This window comes from Sinohyriopsis cumingii, chromosome 14 (genome assembly GCF_028554795.1).
Source record: "Sinohyriopsis cumingii isolate HCF-2022 chromosome 14, ASM2855479v2, whole genome shotgun sequence".
Classification (NCBI taxonomy): Eukaryota; Metazoa; Mollusca; class Bivalvia; order Unionida; family Unionidae; genus Sinohyriopsis; species Sinohyriopsis cumingii.
The window spans coordinates 35,299,170-35,319,732 of NC_142974.1; the positions used below are offsets into that span (position 1 = coordinate 35,299,170).

The window sequence follows — 20,563 nt, forward strand, 5'->3', positions numbered from 1 at the left end:
GAAGTCGCACTCGCTTCTGGTACACGATTTGATAGACTTTTTCCAAGGGCCGACTGACGATGTGGTGAGTGGGTAAACGTACAATCTTGTTCGGTTGATAGGTGGTCACTTTAAAGTTTCCATCCTCTCTCGATTGCAAGGCTTCTTTCAATACCCCAAAGTTGACCACACGACTGGTACGATGATTCAGAGTCAGTCCTTTCACTTTGCACGTCGTGTGCACTTCTCCTTGTTTGTCCCGGTATTCGTAGCCGTAATTTTTGGGACCGCCACTGACGAAACTTAGAATCTTGTCGTCGGGATGCTCGTCTGTCCAGGCTCCTAAACGGTCTCCTTCGATGTCAGGGTGCTGTTGACTCGGGTGATGGATGTAAATGCAACTGTCCGTGTCAAAGTACAGGACACGTTCTCCTAACAGTTCTAAAGCTTCGTACAATTTTAAGCGAGCATGAGCTGTCACGTCAGCCGCAATGATAACATTTCCAAAAGGGTCGTCTTGCACAACGTCCAGATCTTCTTCGTAATTGACCAAGATCAAATCCTCGCGAACGACGTCCACGTGTTTCATGTATTTGGTTTTGTCGTGAATCATCTGGAAGTAGCGGGAAGGTTCTGTCAAATATTCCGTCTTGGGTAAACACGGTCGTTGTGCCATTTTACCCCACAAGCAATTTAACATCACTTTGGCAAACGATCGCCTGTCTTCGTTTTTCTCAATGTGGTCTAAAGTGATGCCTTCTTGTTCCCGGTATTTCTCTTTGAATTTTATTTGGTCTTCGGGAGTGTGACACCAGGAAGGATAGCCGCTGGCTTCTTGTTTCAGTTTCAAAAAGGCATCCACGTAGTCAGCGAAAATGCCTTTCCGACTGGGATCACCCTTGTGGTATTGTTGTGTCATAGGAAAGTGGCAAATTTCGTACACTTCTAACAGTTGGTATCCCATGTCCAGAGCTTTGAACAATTCTACGCTGACCCAGGTTCCCGTCAAGGCACGTTCTTCCTGGCTGTGATGGCAAGGCTGGTCTTGGTTGCACGTTTCGGCACAAGTACGGCACAAGGGAAACATCAGTTTGCCTTGACAATGGTGAGGTAAGACGGGATGGTACAAGTCCGTGGGAGGCAAAACTTTACACTTGATCAAACCTTCGTATTGTCGAATGTTGACCAGGTCGATGTGTTCCGTCAGCAATTGCGGGTGCCCTACAGGAAAGCGACAATATTTGCACACGTAGGGATACAGCGAACACACGTCCAAGTATTTGATTTCTTCTCCTTTCTCTTCGTCGGCTTGGTACAGCAAACAGGTGGCATTGGCCCTTCCTCCGTACAAACTATCCCTCGGGTTCAACGGGTCCATGAACTGGTAACTTTCCACGAGGCGTTTAAACTCGGGATCGGTTTTCATACGGTGATCGTACTCGTGTTCCCACATTTCCACCACTTGGTATCCTTCCAGTTCTAACTTTAGGCGCCGCTGACAAGTGTCCTGGTACAAGTCTTCCATGGTTCGTTGCAAAAACTGATTTTTAGTGCTACGATCAGGGTAACAGACGGGACATCCGTGAAATAAGCAACCGTTAAACTCGTACACGATCTTTGGGTTTTCTATGTCCCAGCCATCGACCGAATACGTTCCGATGGTCTTTTCACCCCCTACGTTGCGGGCATGCTGAATCCACTTGTCTTCCTTGTCGCACAAGTAATGTAACCAACGTAGGGCTTTGACCGAGTATTGACGTTTGACAAAGTTGGTCGTTTGAGGGCTGATGACAGCTACGGTGTTTTCAGACATGAATCGTTGTCGGTACACTAAGGAACACGCTTTGGCAATGGTGCAAGCTTCTTTCAAAGGATCGACCCCTCCGTGTTCCATGAACAGTTCTCGAAATTTTCCACAGCAACGCCGTAAAATGTCCACGTCGGAACGACAATACTTTAGCATTTCTTCCTGAAAGTCGAAAGGGTCCGAGGCGTGAGCCTGGTACCAAGCGTAGAAAGCTTCTCGTTGTTCGGTACGCATGTTGTCGGGGTCGTAATAGTGAGCCTCGGGCAAATGGGGTAGAACGGCGTGTTGATTGGCTTCCGTATTGAAAAAGTGTGGAAAGTGCCCTTTAGCCATTTCTGTCATTCCAAACGTTTTAGGCATTCGACTCAAAGGCATGGCCAAGTAACTCATCGAATCTTTAAACTGCACTTGTCCCACTTGCATGAAAATGATTTTGGCTCCGTTCAAAGTCACTTTAGGACGCTCGGTGCCTTGTTCCGTATAGTATCTGAGAAGAAACTGTCCATCGTATCCGGAAAAATTGTGAGCCATCACCGTGACATGACGATGACAATCTCCGTAACGTTCGATGTCCTCTTGGCTCCACGTCTTGTCGATGGGGTCTAAAACCCATTGGGCAAAATCGGCTAACGTGTTCGTTCCCCGAAAGATTTTTTCACGTCCTCCAGGAATCTTGCTGCAGTGAGGGCAATGACTGAAGATAGGTTCTTGAATGCACTTCTCGCACGCTCGATGAGCCACGCAGAAATTAGGAATGTGAATGCCGGTCTCTTGCATGCATTCGAAATCGAAAAAGATGAAATTGCCTTTCTTCTTGTGACCGTCCTCTTTCTCTGGTGGGGGTTGGTATTTTTGCACGTAGCATTGGTGTTCCAAGTCCACGATGTGGTGACAAATGTGACATTTTTTCTTTCCTCGACATACGTGTGCCTTGGCAGTATTGGTACATATGCCTTGTCCACAGGTAGGGCACAATTTCAGGAGTTGACAAGCACATTTCTTCTGTGAACCTTGTGTTTTCAAATGTTGTTGGTAACAGGTAGGGCTGACAAACGTGCGCAGACAAGTTGAACAAGGCACTGGTTCTTCGCTCAGGCAGGGTGGAGAGGCCAAACATCCTGGGCATTTCATTCCACAATGCTTGTGTTGCTCTCGATTATTATAACCACGGTCACATTTCTCACAGTAATATCTGTATCCCAGGAATCCGGTGATACTGGTAATGGTATCGAAATGGTCATCGTGATAATAAACATGAATGTATTTTCCGTCCTTAAAATCTTGGCCTCGAAACAACAGAGGCCCACGCACTTCTTGAGGGTGAACTTTCAAGGTGTAGCGTGGAGCTAGGGCATCTTGCAATTTTTGCATCTCAGGAATGCCACAGGGTGTGTCTTTGGACAGGCCAGCTTGTTGCAACAGGAGTTCTGCTTCGTTTCGTTGTTTGGTTCGGTTCGATTTTCGAATGTTCTCCCAGGTTCTTTTCCATTCTACCGTGTCGTTCTTGTTGGCATAGGTTCGTCCCACCACGATGGCACGGGCTAAACACATCTGGTCTTGAGGGTTGTTAATTTGGACGAGACTCTTTTTGGTGCTGCGAAGATCGTCCACCAATAACATCTTTTTGCGTCCTGTCCCTTGAGGAGGAGAGACGTGGGCCATTTTCAGTGTGGCTTTACCATCGGTGATGTCAAACTGGTCATTAGATTGTTATACGTGTTGAATCTTGTCCATGACTTTGGAAGGGGTTAGTTCTGCGGGTCTGCTAAACTCGATCCAAACAGGGGATTTCAAGCTGTCGTGATCTATGGATAGTGTCAAGCGATCGTCTTCTTTGGGTTGACATTGTCGCTTGAGTGCGGTGAGCAAAGAATCCCACATCTCGGTGATAAACCCTTCTGCTTTCTTCAATGGTACGTCAGTCTTGAAATCTTTAAAATTCACTGTGTAGGTGTAAGCCGTGGTTCTAAATTTTCTAGAGGAGCGCTTTTCCGTCTCTCGAATGGAATAGTATTTTTCAGGGTTGACTAAGGGTGACGAACTTGGTTTAGAGGGTTCGGATTCTGGTTCACTCATGTCCTCTTCAAAATCACTGGCATGAATTTGTGCCAAGATTTCAGCTCTGGTACGAGGCGATAGATCACGTTTCTGCCTCTTACTTTCTTCTTCTTTCTTCTCGAATGAATAGGATCGTTTCATCTTGAGTGAAAAACGTCAAATGACTCAAGTGTAAACACCATAGACTAATTTATAGTCATGGCAGACCAGCGTATATAAAAGGGTGTGTGTCTTGTCCTTTCACTATTCATTTCACTCTCAAGCTGAGCACAACGATGGAAGAGACTAACCAAATCGAACGTCTCATCAGAGCTTTGTGAGGGGTCATTAGAAAATTCTCTTCAGACCAGCCGACGGACTACTCTCCTTCCTTTCGAGATAAAAGTCAAGATACTTGCTATATCTGTCAGAAGAAAGGGCATTGGTCTTCAGAGTGTCCAGACCGTCAAAAAAGAAAAAAGACGGGGACTAAAAAAGACAAAAGTCAAGATACCTGTTATTATTGTAAAGAAAAAGGACAATGGTCTCCAGATTGCCCAAAAAAGAAACAAGAGGAGTCAGAAGAAAAGAAGGATTCTTCAGAAGAAGAGAGGGATTCTTCGGAAGAAGAGAGGGATTCTTCAGAGGAAGAAGAGGAAGAAAGAAGACAATTATATTTACAAGAGGCAAAGAAACAGGAGAAGAAAAGAAGAAGGGAAGAAAATGAGGAAAAGACGGTGAAGAAATTTAAAAAACAGAGAGACTAAAGAAGAAGGAAGAAGAAGTCAATGAACTTTTTATTATAGTTATGTGTTGTGAATTGTGAATTGGGTTGTAACAATGGATAAAAGAATAAATTAATGATATAAGGTAAGTGTCTTTGAGTTTTCATTTTAAAATAAGAACGTACACTCACGCACTCATACAAAGACACGTACTATAAGGGTAAAATGGGCTGTTTACTATTTTTTTTGGAGTTATTGGCAAATTGAAATTGTATTTCTTTTCGAGAAATGTGGCTGGCCCTGAAAAGGGCCTTTTTTTCTTTATGGTGTAGGGGTGAGTTTAAGCAATCAACTTTAACTGCCTTAAGCCTTTGCCACGGCCAAGGCCTACTTCTGGACTGCGTAATGTTAATGATGATTGGGTTGAAATCACTAAGGGTGGTACGGTAGGCTTAGTCACAGGGTTGGAGTGTTTAGCTCGGGAAGGTCGTATTCTCTTCGGTCGTAATAAAGAAGTCTGATACATTTGTTTCAGACTTCTTAACTCCGCTAAAATGTCCAACAGTACCGTGACCGTTTGATTTTCACCCTCTTGTTTCTTTGCTGCTACTTCTTAATGCTGTTGTTGCTGTTATTTGTCGTTGTATAAATTTCTCCAATTCTTCTTTCTGTTTCTGTCTAAAATTCTCCACTTGCGGTATGAAGAAGGTAACGAAGGTTCCGTAACAAATTCTTGCGAGGAGAGAAAATCCACAAAATCCCAATTCACCTCTTCTGAAAGTAAGTCCGGGTTCCCTTGGGCAGTCTCCCCTGTTGGTGCACCCCAATGGATCGTTTTCTGAATTTCCGTCATGTTGAATCACTGTCGCATAAATTGACTGCACACAAGCGCTAGCGAATCTATATAGACTACATGACGTCACAGACTGCTCTCTTCGGATTGGATGCGGGCTGACTGAATTTTGTAACGCGTGTTCGGATTGGTGAATGAACTCAATCCGTTTCAATCCTTCCTCTACCTATAAATAAGCTCAGTTCACTGCATTGATTCACCTGTTCTCGTCGCTTCAAGATGTGGACCGATGTGCAATCTTCTACGCTTGTGTCTTCCATGATGTTCCGGACGGACATACCCATGTATGTCCGATCCAAGTGGACCGTTGTCCACAGGACAGACACCAGTCTGTGGATACGTAGGATCTACGTAGAAAGACAAGGATGCCTCAAAAGAGTCCTGATTTACGGGCCAACAGTGAGACGCAGCCTAAGGACAAGAAGAAGACCAATGCGGTGCCCTTTATGTTAATGGATACATTAACATAAACCCAAAGGCCCTTTTTAGGGCCACGCATATTTCTCGAAAAGAGAACGACTTTTCAATTGCCTACCCCTTTTTTTAAATTTTTTTTTTAAAAAAAAATCTCATATTCAATTCCCCTTGTCCCTAAACAAGCCCAAACTCTATTCCTCATGTTAATTTCCCTTGTCCCTAGACAAGCCTAAACTCTATTCCCCATGTTAAATTCCCATTGTCCCTAGAGTGGCCCAGCGTTTTTCTCCATGTTAAATTTCCATTGTCCCTATAGTGGCCCAGGGGGGGTCTGTAATGCTAATTCCCATTGTCCCTAAGGTGGCCCTATTTACTACTATTACAGCCATGCGTCTAGCTGAGGATTCAATTCCGCTTGCCAAGACGGCCAGCTCACGTGTACGTTCAGATCCTTTCATCTGACGTTGTCGGTCCTTTCTATTTTTATGGGGTAGGGGATATTTGTACGACCGTCTGGGGTAGGGCCCTAAATATGACGTTTAATGGTATGCGTATCATCAGTATTAGCAAGGAGATCCCAATGCTTGAAGGGGCCCCGAGTTGCCGAGTGGTCTAAAGCGCTCTCTGTTACGGATCACTGCCATCTCACCTCTGTCTGCGTGGGTTCGAGTCTAGGATTCGACCAATGTGGGTATGTGAGAAAGATTGCCAGTAGCTTCTCGGGGGTCGGTGGTTCTTCCCGGGGTTTTCCCGGGTTCTTCCTCCACCATTAATACTAGCCGCCATACATAGCCTATAGTGTGCTGAAAAATAGCGTTAAACCCCACAACAACAACAACCAATGCTTGAATAGGATAGCAAGGACAGAGACAGCAACATGCCATGTCAAGTATGCTTGTCTTAAAAATGTGCCATAATGCAAAGAATGCAGTATATGGGACACTGACTCTCTGTCCAAAATAAAAGGAGCAAAAAATATGGGATGGGATATACGTCATATTGGGAAGATTGATGCAGACTGTCAAGTAGTCCAATAATTGTAAACAACTGGTAGTCCAGTAATTATAGATCTGAATGTACACGTGAGCTGGCCCTCTTGGCAAGCGGAATTGAATCATCAGTTGGACATGTGGCTGTGGTACTGAAATAACAATACACAGCGTTCTTTACAAGAATAAAAATTGTGTAGCACGGGTCCAACGGGTGTCAGAAATCTATTTATCAAAGCAAATGTCTTTTGCAATTCAAGGGCTAATTATATTAAAAGACTATTCGTTATACAAACCAAGAATCTGTCCATCCAGGGCACAGGTACATATACTGTGATCACACTGCATGTGCCACCCAGTCCCACAAATGACCGAGCCACTATTACATTCTGCTACAGTGGTGCATGCGCGGCTGCATACTGCAAAGAAAGATTAAGAATGGAAGAAGTCAGAGAGGAAGAGTGTTTTATCAAATGACGCGTTGCTATAACACCAAGGCATAATCAAACGTGTAATGTACAGCCCCTCCTGGGAAATGGCCAAAAAGATATTCAAAGATAAGTAAGTCTGGACAGATTCATTTGAATATTTTTGGTACGGTATTTGAAGGATTAACAGGTCTTTAAAACAGGTAATTACGTGATACTTCTGGACTTTCATTGCGGTTTGAATCTATTTATCTAGGTATTAAGGACGGTGTCTCCAAAATCATATAAAACTAAAAAGATACATAAAATGGTGTATGGATATGCACCTGTAGAGTTATCACCCTTTAAGAAGAAAGCAATATAATCCCTGCATATACTTCAAGTTTATCATCATAGTTCTTTCCCGAGATGAATGCAACTGTCAGGGCAGTGTACTGGCAGAAGTGAATGGGGTCGATATACGAACAATGGGGCTTTTATGTTAAATCTGAGTGCTTGTACCCCCAGGGAATTCAACATGGGGGAAATTTAACATGGGTGGGACTATAGCTGGACAAGGGAAAGTCTAACATAGATTGGGACTGTATAACGGACATGGGGAATTGAAACATAGTGATGTATATGGGGTGGTTATTGTATGGGGACAAGAGGAATTGAACAAGAGTGACGTCACGCTACTGGACACTGGCAACAATGTTGCAAATGGCTGACCTCAATCAGGCGGAACAGTGTGGCAAGGGATGACCCGAAAACACGTTACTCTGGGGACAAATGGAGACATAGACGTAGAGACGTGGTTAGAGACAAGGTTATAGAAATAGAGATATAGACATATTACACAAACAGATTTATGAACATAAATCTATCACACACAAAAACCGAATAAAAAAATTTCAGGCAAGAGAGAATATATATCTTTTCGAGGCAATGCAGGGGCCCGGAAAAGGGTCGTTTAACGTTTTTAAATTTCTCTCATCCATTCTTCTTCTTCACCATCGTCTAGTCTTATCCATTACTTTTGTCTTCTTATTCTTATTCCCATTCACCTCCTCCTTCTCTTCCTTTTCCTTTCCTCATTCTCCTCTTCTTTTTCAAGTTTAGCATTGTAGGCTCTCATTCGCTCCTATTCCTCTTATCCTTCTTCTTAGCATTTCCTTCGTAGTCTTCAAAATTATGTATCTCCATCTTTAATCTGTGAGGGCTGTATACACTATACTCCACTCTAATCATTATCTCCACCACCATGGCCAGGTCAGCCACTACCACTTGCAATGTCATCATTTTGTCAATATAGTTGTGGTTTATTCAGTGTTGAAAAGTGCGATTTACGAACTCTACACTTTATGTACCTCAAACACGGACGTGAAGTAAATCATCCCCTCTCACTAACTACCCATATTACCAACCAAACATCATCATTGTGAAATGTGCTCACTTAAAATAAATATTTACAAGCCAACACACTAATGCAAACTTTTTTTGTGTTTTAGGACAAGTGTTTTTTGTTAAGGACAAAACAAACAGAAACACACAAACGTACGTGCTCACTCACACACACAACAACAAACAAACACAAACGTACACACGCACACATGTACATACACATACACACACACAAACGTGCGCGCGCACACAAACACATACACACAAACACACAAACGTACGCGCGTGCACATACACATACACACACGTACGCGCAGGCAGACAAACGAAAATACACACACACGTACGTGCAAGTACACAAACACAAACAAAAATACACACACACTTACAAGCAAGACCAAGAGATGTGTCCGAGAGGCTCCGAGCTTCAGTTGAACCGAGCAGGAGGAGCTCACATAGTTAATTATACGTAAGTTATTTTAAGATTTGTGTAGTCATCTGGGCTAGTCTGTGTGATCCGTTATGCTTTAGAATATTTGTGTATTTAGGGATATATGGTAAGGTACGCTATAGCTATGCGGATTAAAAATTTTGCATAGATTTACTGTCTCTACAATGCCCCTAAATGTGTCTACATAATGTCCCTTTTCTATGTCCCTATCTCTATGTCCCTAGTTTTGTATTTCATGGTCAATATTTACCAGAGACTAAGTGTCTGACCTGAATACGCGCTACTGTAGGTAATTAGGTAAAATTAATTTGATAGGGACAAAGGGAGTTTTATAGGTACAAACAAAGACCAATACACACGTATGCGCACGCACACAAACACAAACAAAAATACACACAAGCCAAAACGTACGCGCACACGAATACACACACAAACACTATATTTTGGTTTTAGGGATATTTTTCTGTTAAGGAAAAAACACATACACACGCAAACGTAGGCGATCACACATACACACACAAACACACATATACACACAAAAGTAGGCGCGCGCGAGCACACACACACACACACTCACATCATCAAAAGAGTGAGTGTTCATAGTCACACTACTCCACATTCACACAAACACAACCATTAAACTTTTTTGGCAGATGATCAGTCTCTCTTTTCTGGAGATCTGGTTAGCACTGAGAAGGGCTGCTTTGTTTGTGAACTTCACTTGCACCTGGTTAATCCCCGAGCCTCCCAGGCCGAGCACCTCACACACATCTACAAATCCAATCGTTCTCCCCCGAAATGGTAAAGGTGGGGAGTGATGAAGAGGGATGATTCGCTTCACTCTCTCAGTCTTCAGTCTCAGGGATTGTGAAGACTGCATCCCATTCACGTATGTTATGATACTGTTGATGTTGTGGTCGCTGGGGTTGTAGCTCCAGCTGCAAGTCCCAATCTTCGGTACGAGTCACCGGGAAGGCTTGCAGTGGCTTTTGTAATGGTACCTTCACCACAGGATTCACATGACAAATGGGTCTCATCAGAAGAATCATACCCTTTTATGTTTCCTTCTCCACCTCTATGTCAGATTCTTCTTCTTCAGCAATAGTTCTTCCAGGAGGCGACGATCATTTCCAGATGCATCTGGAATTCCATTATCTTCTGTGTTCTATTCAATGTTTGAATGTGTTGACAGGTCAACGAGGGTAGCCAGACTGACGAACGCTATGCTTTATATGCCTGAAACACGAACGTGAAGGAAAACACCCTTTAAACAAAAACTAACAAAACCCACACCATCATCAAAACATGGAACGCTTGGACCTAAAAGAAGCACGCATGTTCACCTTTTACCTACAAAAACAGTTTATTATCACTCATTCACAAAATAAACACACGGACTATATTACAAGCCAGGGAAACGAAGTGCTTATAGGTACACCTCTATTTTTTTCCTTCGGACAAACACACACACACACACTATTTTACAAAGTCTGAAAACGAAGTTTTTATAGACACATCTCTATCTTTTTACCTACAGACAAACGCAAATGCAGACAAATATTGTGGCACCCCTGTTCAATTCCTCTTGTTCCTATATATTCCCAATCCATTGGCTCTATACATACCTATGTTCGATTCCCCTTGTCTCTATAAAGTCTCAACATATGTTAAACTTTCCCTTGTCCCTCTATAGTCCCACCCATGTTAAATTTCCCCATGTTAAATTCCCATTGTCCCCAGTGTACAAGCACTTTGGCCTTCTGACTATAAATGAGCTGAGCAGAATATGTGCAGTGTAAATTATTCTAACTGATATAACAATGACAATGTCCAAGACGATTAGTATTCACTTTTGAATTAACCCCTTTAAACATGCATCTGTAAAGTTGAGCTTATTCATTCACAATGTCAGTGCGTACTATGGTTTGAATATATGAACATTGTAGTGGGCCGTCATATGTGAATGCAATTTCATGTGCATTTCATGGGGTTGTTTTTATTTACAGTTCAAATATTTTAGATTTTGTCATAATTTGGTGAAGTTTGAGAAGCGAAGAAAATAAACATCATTGCTTGTTCTGCTGGCAGTTGCTTAAATATTGTACCTAATTATGATCACAGTGATGCAGTGTATGTTCTACTATCAGTTTTAATTAATTAATTGCAATGTGTCGTTTTTGCTTTGCTCACCAAAAATCACCTGGACCAAAAAAATAGTGTAATGACGAAATACACAAATAGTGTAATGACCAAAAATACATTGCGTAATGACGAAATACGCGGTGTGCTGACTAAATACATGGTGTAATGACCAAATGCACGGTGTAACGACTAAATACATCATGTAATGACCAAATGCATGACGTAATGACCAAATACTTAGTGAAATGACTAAATGAATAGTGTAATGACTATATACCCAGCTGTCTGGTTTTTCTGCACATCTAAGGTTTTCGTCACCAATATTGGTGTAAAACGCATACCAAATTCAACCGATTGACGAAAACAAAATGCTGCAATGCTTACGATTTGAAAAGCGGCAGTTGTCGCCAAAACATTATGTTCAAAATAGTACTAATTTTGAACACACGAGATACAACCCCTGTGTTTTTATGACTCGCGTTATGTCGGCCTATTCTGGCTTTGACAATATGTAATATTTATGCATCGGGCTATGGAATGAAATGCATTACTTTGGACTCTTTGTGTCATAATTCAGACGAGGAACTAAGTCAGGTTTATAGCTTGTTGAAAAAGGAACAACAACTACAGAAAAACCTTTGATGGTTTGCTTTCACAGGCTGATTTTTGTTCGTATTAGACTTGGTAATATTTATTATTATCCGTCAAAATAAGACTGTATATTTTTCCTTATTAGCGGTATATATAAGACTATGTAAAATTTGTATTTAGCAGTCTATATAATACTGGGTAATATTTGCTAATACTGTAGTGCTCTTGACTGGACTGCGTAACATTTGTTATTAACCCTGCCTTATGTTTGGATTATGAGTTGTATATCTATATTTGTTCCCCACCCTTATTCACTAAGCAGTAAACCAGTCTTGACAAACCTAATTAACAATTATCGCATCAATTACATATTTGGTTCTTGTATTCCATGAGGATCATATAAGGTCAAGTTATCCAGCATTAGATAAACAAAATAGTCATTGGGAATAAGACTTTGAATAGCAAATCTGAGTAGCTGTAGGACTACGATTACTAAATAGCAAATCTTTAGCCCAGAATCAGGAAATCGTGCACTTTTAAGAACATTTACATTACGATGTAGTTGCAACATAATTTTAACAATGTAGCAAAAATATATTTCGTACTTTCTATTTTTCCACAAGACCATAGGGAAGAATCAGCAATATTTATGTTTTATAGGTGTTTCGCTACACTTTAATCTTAAAGTTGAATCTCAGTTTTGTTTATTTCTTTTCCCAACGTAGGAACATCTTCGCAAGCCAAGGTTTCTATATGTTTACTCTATCTACACCTTGGAATATCTAGCAGATACTTTAGTGTTTTGTCCTAGCGATATCTATTGGATTTCATGAGTTGCCTCCCTTAGTATGCAATGCCAACTAACCAATAGCGTTTAACAGCGGTGCATGCACATCGGCCGAAAATGGTGAATGCAATTGACTTCAGAAAAGATACTTTGTAAGTTTAAGATCGAAGGTATGACTTCGTACCAGAGAGAAGCCATTACATGTATATTTGAGTGAAAGGTATTTGTATAAACACGGACCGCCAGTGGAAAATTTCTTATTTATGGGTCCATTCAGGCTGTGTGCTTCCCTTGCCTCGACGATGTATGAACAGTGTTCAGAATTTAACAGATTAATGTTGATTGGATGCGGTAGCTTTCCGCCGCATACAATGAAATTCACAGACCCGAAGCACCAAAATATCTGTTCGATCTGCCAAGGTGTAGGTACGGTTAACATTTTTGACAAGCTTAATTGCCAATTCTCGCTGCATCTACGTTTTGTCTTCTTCTATTTTTGTGGCTCGTATAATGTAGTTATCCCGTATTACATCGTCATATTCGAGAGCACGGCGAATGAAAGAAAAGTGGAAAGGGTGCAATGCTGAGCTATTGAAAGAAAATTTTAATTTTCTCAGTATTTTCAGATGAGATGACGTGTTCAAAATTAAATTAGCAATGCGATTGTATCAAGTAACGTCTGGAGAGAATGTCAGACCTAGATGAGTACGATTAAATGCCAGTGATCATTTAGACGAAGACCAGGATAAATATTTTTTTCCGTTGTCGTTAAATCAGCATTTATTCACCTTTATTCAGAGGTCTGGATTTACGAAATTATTTATGTTTTGTAACGGCTACATAGCAGCAATTAATAGCATTTATACCAATATTAAAACCACAAATTGTACTCCAGAGTCAGCCGTTTGTATACATCTACTATGTTCAAGGATTTAATTCACTCTCAGAATGTATGTAGATGTTATAATGTTTGAAAGGCCATACATACTAATAACCTATTCTTGATTTTTGCACTTGTTAGATTTTAATTGAAAATGTCGCAAGATATTATTACAGATAGACAAATCTATAAAACAAAATAAGGACGTTATTTATGTCTGGAATTCCTACAAAACACAAAATTATATAGATTTGCCCCTCCAAATCCAAAATAAATAATAAAAAAAGGAAACAATGATCAGTCAAGCAACACGTTCTCATAATATAATGGTATTTAAAATCATCTAATTTTGGAGAAGTATCTATTCTTATTTTGCATAGCAAACTATGAAACGCATCTTACAAAATCTCGAACATACAATCATAGACTTAGAACCTGAAAAGGAAAGTTTAAGGAATAACATGTAATGACTGAGCGTGCGCTTTATGTAGAAGAGAAAAATTTAAGGACAATTCCACATTTATTTCAGTTTCAGTTTATATTATCTAAACATATTTTGAAACAAAGCAGTACTTGACCTAATACTTTTAAATTTCAACCAGTCATAAATTTGAAGTATGGTATAAAGTAGAAACAAATATGTAGATTTACTAATATTATACCAAATTCCTTCAAGTCCCGATAACTTTAATCTACATTACAGTTATTATATTTTATTATGTCCATGTATAATGACATATATGTGTTATATATATTGTGATGCCAACCTGTGGTTGCAAGTCGATCTGGGAGCATTAGATCGACATTTACTTTGTTAGTAAAATGGGTTTGTATAGACAGAAGTAAACTCGAAGGTCTCGCTTGCCTATTTTATAAGTTTCGTTATGAAGTCATTTCTGCAAAAGAACCTTACAGGGTCAGCTTATCCTCTGCCATTATAGAAGCCTGACACGCGCTACCGAAATTCAATGGATTTTATTTTTTCCACTAAAATGGACAAAAATTACGAAAATTGTACCTACCCACTAGGGAACACGCAAGGAGCAGCACAAACGTCCACATTGTTTCGGCGAGAGTGAATGATAAAATGAAATCCGACTGATGAAATCTTCAAGACATTACGTGACAGGGATAAAATTCAGATAATTTGATTCGTGTACGTTGTCACGACTTAGTCTTACAGACTTATCTTATCTTGTTTAGGATTGTTTGGCACATTATGTCTTGTGCATCTAATGTTGGGCTCTTATTTGTGCCAGTTCATTCATCATCAGCGTCATCGTCCTCGTCGATATAGTATCATCATCATACAGTTATAGCCATAATCGTCATCATCTTCTCTATTTTGTTTATTAGATAATTAGAGGGATTTTAAAACATTCCGTAAAATTAAGTCACTGTGATCATTTATAATCACTGATAATTCTCATTTAGTTTAGTTTATAAAGTGGTCTTGCCTGCAGGGTAGTATAATTTCCGTAAAATTAGGTCACTGTGATCATTTATAATCTGCAGGGTATTATAATTTATATTATGGATTCGTCTTTTAAATTGCTACATAATTCAGACAAATACATTTTACACTTCGGGCCTAGCTCAATGCTTCAGACACTATTGAAAGCATGTCATATAAGACAGGCTATGCATGTGTAAAGGTTAAGTACTGCACTATTTATAGAAAATTAGGTTCTGAGAAGAACTAAACCATTCAGTCAAAATTATGAATTGGCTTTCCTTCAAATGTGATATGCTTTGTCTTGCATGTAGCTCAGTTTTTAAATTATGCAGCCAATACAGTCATGAAAGCATTACGGTTACATACGTCACGAAACGTGTTTCACCATTCATAAAAATGTGTTATCATGGTCCATATTTGACAGCAGTGTTTTTCAGTTGATTCCATTATTCTAGACGCTACTGCTAGCAGTCATGTCACATAATGTGTGGTTGAACCATTAAAAACATTATTCTATTTCGAGAAAAACTGCATGCATACAACTATTGTGGTAGTGCTTTACGAACACTTAGCACAATAGTGGCTGAATGGTGTCAATATAGAGTGGACGTTCCAAAACATTCAAACAATAACTGCACAAACTACCCTAAGAAGATTATACTTATGTGTACAAAAATGCCATCCGAAACACCTTAATTTAACCAGCTGTTAAATGGTGTAACCTGGCAAGCAATTTGGTTTCGCATATTGCAATTACCGAAAAGTACACTCCATCATTGTAGTTGTAAATGAACCACAATCGTCAATACATTGACATTTATTAAAACTGGATTTCAGTTGAGATGCCTCCTTCAGCGACTAGTTCATCAAGGACTTCTGGTCCTTACTTTTAAAAACAAATTGTAGTAAATAGTGTGTGTGTGTGTGTTTGAGTTGGATTTTTAAAGTAGCTTTAACGGTTGTTCAGTCATATCGCTACTATGTTTGCAGTGTGGCAGTTTATAGAGTTCTATAATATTGGGGCACCATGCTGCAGACAAATATCATGATGTCCCACCCAGGCACGTCATCCTGACACCAGGCCGACCAGTCCTAACACTAACCTCTTAATGCTGAGCACCTAGCGAGGCAGCTAATAGTACCATTGTTATAAGTTTTTGGTATGACTCGACTTGGGTTCGAACCCGCGATCTCACGCATCCGAGGCGGACGTTCTAATCACTGGGCCACCGTAGTGGTTAAATCTGAGAATAAAATAGTGCAAACTTCCTGTATCAATGTAAGGAAAAATAAATCAATCAGATGTTTCATGCCGACTTTAATGATTCATCACACAAGTCAAAGCACACTGCTTTTGGAAACAAAAGTTGAATAGGGTCTCAAATTAGTTTCTGCGACAGTGACAGGTTCCGTCAGACTCACGGCAGTACCAACGTAAACCGTTCGGACAAGGACCAAGTAGCTGTGATTGTAGACATTCACTGTCGTGTGTACAAACTGAAATAATAATAATAATAATAATAACAACAACAATAATGAGAAGATGGTCTTTAGGCTTCAAAATACGCGTTTAATATATAACTAAAACGTTTCATCCTAATTTATTTTTATATAATTGTTAGTTAGTCACGTTTGTGCGTATGTTGTCGCTGATGTTTATTTCTTATTGTTTATGTTGTTTATGTGGAGGAAGTTTGGTCGCGATGGTACACAAAACAGCATTTGTAAACTTCTCAAGAGATATATAATTTCTGTCGTTCATACGTTACAATTCATACTCTAAATGAAATCATATGTTGTTTTTTGTGTGTGAACAATATACGGAAACAATGTTCAAGCGATAGTGAAAACACATGACCTGAACGTTGAAAGAGATATGCAGCATGCGCGCATAAGTGTGTGTGTGTGTGTGTGTGTGTGTGTGTGATTGACAACTTACTTAGACTGGCGTGCTGGGAACATGTACAGATCCTGTGAGAACAGGTGAGGAACCAGCCAGCCTCATGGCAGGTCTCGTATGTACAGTCGCTTACATCATTGCAAATCTCAGATTGAATACATGCTGAAATAATAATAATAATAATAACAATCATCATTATGAGAAGAAGAGAGAGAGAGAGACAGAGAAAATGTGATATCTTAGCTTCGAAAATCTTACTGTACTCATAATAACATTTCATAACAAACAATATTAAAATAATTCAAATTGGGTCGAAAAATGAAATTTTAGGGAACAAATATCACAAATAAAAGTCACAATTCTACGCAATAAATCTTGTAGCACCGCTGATGTCCTCTACCCTCCTTTCCATTTTAAGCAAAGAGGAGCGGTGGTGACAGTGAGTGAACTAATAGGACACTTGTACCTTTGGTGCAAACTTATACAGTTTAGTGTTAAGCTATAGAGATATTGCATATTGCATCTACATTTATGTTAAATGTTGAATGCCTACGTCAGAGCGATATGTACCTCTGTGTCTATTTTGTATGTATCAGGAAACAACATTTATAGCTAGAAGAATTGGTGGTCCTTTCTGAAAATGCATATTTATAGCTAAAAGGTGGGTGTGCCTTTCTACAAATGCATATTTATAACTAGAGGAATGAGTGGGCCTTTAAAAAATGCATATTTATAGCTAGCAGAGTGTGTGGTCTTTTCTAAGAATGAATATTTATTACTCGAAGAATGGGTGGTCCTTTCTAATAATGTATATTTATAGCTAGAAGAATGGGTGGTCCTTTCTAATAATGTATATTTATAGCTAGAAGAATGAGTGGGCCTTTCTAAAAATGTGTATTTGTAGATAGAAGAATGAGTGGTCCTTTCTAACAATGCATATTTATAGGTAGAAGAATGATTGGGCCTTTCTAAAAATGTGTATTTGTAGATAGAAGAATGAGTGGTCTTTTCTAACAATGTATATTTATAGCTAGAAGAATGATTGGGCCTTTCTAAAAATGTGTATTTGTAGATAGAAGAATGATTGGGCCTTTCTAAAAATGTGTATTTGTAGATAGAAGAATGAGTGGGCCTTTCTAAAAATGTGTATTTGTAGATAGAAGAATGAGTGGCCCCTTTTAGAAAGACAAATACTAGTCTTCTGAATTTTGACAAAGAAGCATGACTTTTTGAACATGTAGATGTGTCACACAGTTGATCAATGTGCAATAGTAAACCACAATATAGAGCAGATGTACATTGATTAGGAGGACTTTATACTCAACGGTAGTATAGTCAAAACGGAAATAGTACCAACAATCAATGCCCAGTCATACCATATGAGTGCACACATTCATTTATCATGCGTTCAGACTGTGGATAGTTATGATTTTGTTTTTTACATATTAAGATTTGTTCCGTTCTTTCCTCATCTTTTCTATTTAATTCTGTTCTCCTCTGTATAATTCAAACACTGTACCAGGCTATGTATATGCCATGAGAACACCGTTCGTCGCCTGCAGGTGCATTCGGATCATTTCATCTACTACTGCGACGCAAATAATTTGCCTCGGATGTACGTCGGCACAGTAATTTGCTGAAAAATCATACATGTTCTTGGCGAAAACGAAACAGTAATATTTTTTCGGAACACATCAACTATTGCTATGATTGGATTGACCATAGACTTGACTGAGAAATTCCGAATGAAACAATAGTTCGATGCATCAAAAACTTCTCGATCAACCATTGTTAGCCACGGTGGCCCGAATGGTAGGATTCACTTCCAGGTTGCAAGTGCTAGCAGTGTTGTGACATTGTGACTGCGTCAGGCACTGTTTGTTTCCTTAATCATCATGCATTGTATAAACATCCGAAGATTGTCCAGTTGATCGATATGAACTGTGTATATAAACTGATCCGGGCTACCGCATTGAATACAAAGCAACCGGGCCTAGTTGATAATCGTAGCAGTAATAAGGGGTAGTCATTAAAGTTAAAGGCGGCATGGCTATTGCCCCGAAATAACACAAAAAGTCTGATTGCACTTACACTGTATGGAAAATATTCAATATATCAATACCTGCTTATCACTCGGATAACAAGCGTTAATTTAAGGTTTGGTTTACAAAATACATTAATTTGTTTTTACATTCTTCACAGATTTGAAATAAATTCAAAGCATAACACAAAAAAGCTCGAAATCAATGGACTGTTGACGAGTAAATGTTTCTTTTATAATGGATGTGTCTCACTGTCTCACTATTTACCTTCTTGTAACATTCATACCATTTTAACTTTTTTTAATATTTTTAATATTTTTGTATAGGGGGACAAGCGTTGTTTTCAGAACATTAATCAAAGTAAAACATTGTGTTTCTCTGCATTTTACATAATCTGCTAGAAAGTTTATGGTATAGATTGATATTTGTGCAGTTGTGATGAGTAACTATTCCTCTTAAATGTCACTGATACCAATACAAATTGAATACTCCAAAACATACATACATACATACATACATAGGCCCACCCAGGACTGAGGGAAAGAAAAATTCAAAAGAAAAAGAGACGAAACAAATTTTAGGGCGCTGCGGTTGTTGATCCCTATAAATATTTCATATCGACTTAGTACGCGCCAACATCAACGATGACTCAGACTAATATCCATGTTACTTTGAGGCTTTCATGATTCACCCATATGGCGTCAAAGCTCAACCGTACTGAAGGGCAAAAGATCTAGAAACTTTGGAAGGCAGTGATGATTGAAGTTAATAAATAAAAACAAAATTATCAAGTTTTCATATGCTTCTTACCATGTTGTCAAATGAAACTATTTAATCATTATTTCAATATATTAGAAAATCAGAACGTTTCATTGGTTTCGATGAATTTAGCAAATAATAACACTTGTCCAGACCGAGCCCTTTTTAATCCGGCCACCAAGGATCCTATCCGAATTACGAGTCATGTGACCAAGTTTTTAGTTCGTACAATGGCCCATACCGCCTCTGGCCTATAGAAGATGACCATTCTGTAAATTACTTTAAATATTTAAGGAAGAGTTTGGCACGCGCCAGCATTAATGAGATGCTGTTCTAACTAACAATTTAAATGACATATGTACTTACCAATTACTAAGAATAAAATGGCTATTCCAGTTAATGTCCTCATTCTCACCTGTTCCGAAAGCAAATATCATGTGACTGAGGTCGATAGGTCGAGATAAATTGTCTCCGCCCAAATTTTGACGTTTGCTGGGATTGTTTAGGTGTCAGTTACGAAATTTAGGTCAGTGAATGCTTCATTTAAGATATTGCAAAGCGAGCCCATATTTTCGTATGGAACGTGAACAAAATGTGGCTATGACGTCACTTTACATCTGGGTATTCCCACGTGTACAGTTAGTTAAATAAACAATGTAGATGCAAGAGTGAAAGGTGTTGTTTCTATTGTTTTTAAATAATACTTAACTGAAAATTAGCTTTTAAAGCAAAAATAAACTAAGGTTAAAAGCAGAGAAGGTATAATACTATAATTAAGGTTAGTACCAGAAGAGAAACGAGTGCGGTTATATAACGGTATGCCTCTTTATCAGAACAGTTAGGGTAGATAAAAAGTAAAAAGAAAATGTCAACCAGAATTATAAACGCCTTCGATATCTTATAAAATACAATTAATATCTTTATATTGAATAAAGCA

General features: G+C 39.3%; 1 protein-coding gene and 1 long non-coding RNA gene across 2 annotated transcripts in view; both read right to left on the bottom strand.

Annotated features, from left to right (window-relative positions):
• The window catches only part of LOC149783565 (uncharacterized), a 34,968-nt gene extending 20,339 nt beyond the window's left edge, over positions 1 to 14,629 (bottom strand). Inside the window, exons 1-2 of the long non-coding RNA XR_016414035.1 lie at positions 14,492 to 14,629; positions 7,104 to 7,226 (exon numbers count right to left, since the gene is read on the bottom strand). This is a non-coding gene — a long non-coding RNA (uncharacterized LOC149783565). The remainder of the gene's footprint in view (positions 1 to 7,103; positions 7,227 to 14,491) is intronic.
• Positions 14,630 to 16,226: 1,597 nt separating this feature from the next.
• On the bottom strand, positions 16,227 to 20,144 carry LOC149783566 (uncharacterized). The gene is made up of 3 exons (XM_089933135.1): positions 19,993 to 20,144; positions 16,865 to 16,987; positions 16,227 to 16,422 (listed from the first exon to the last, which is right to left on the bottom strand). Exons 1-3 carry the CDS (start codon positions 20,033 to 20,035, stop codon positions 16,310 to 16,312), a joined length of 279 nt encoding a protein of 92 aa, XP_089789261.1. The 5' UTR covers positions 20,036 to 20,144; the 3' UTR covers positions 16,227 to 16,309.
• Positions 20,145 to 20,563: the final 419 nt, after the last annotated feature.

Bases quoted from the DNA above. Each gene is read 5' to 3' on its own strand.
- LOC149783566 (XM_089933135.1), bottom strand. From the start codon at position 20,035: ATGAGGACATTAACTGGAATAGCCATTTTATTCTTAGTAATTG. The intron at 16,988-19,992 runs GTAAGTACATAT...TTATTATTTCAG, and splicing joins CATTTTATTCTTAGTAATTG to CATGTATTCAATCTGAGATT. The intron at 16,423-16,864 runs GTAAGTTGTCAA...TTATTATTTCAG, and splicing joins TTCCCAGCACGCCAGTCTAA to TTTGTACACACGACAGTGAA.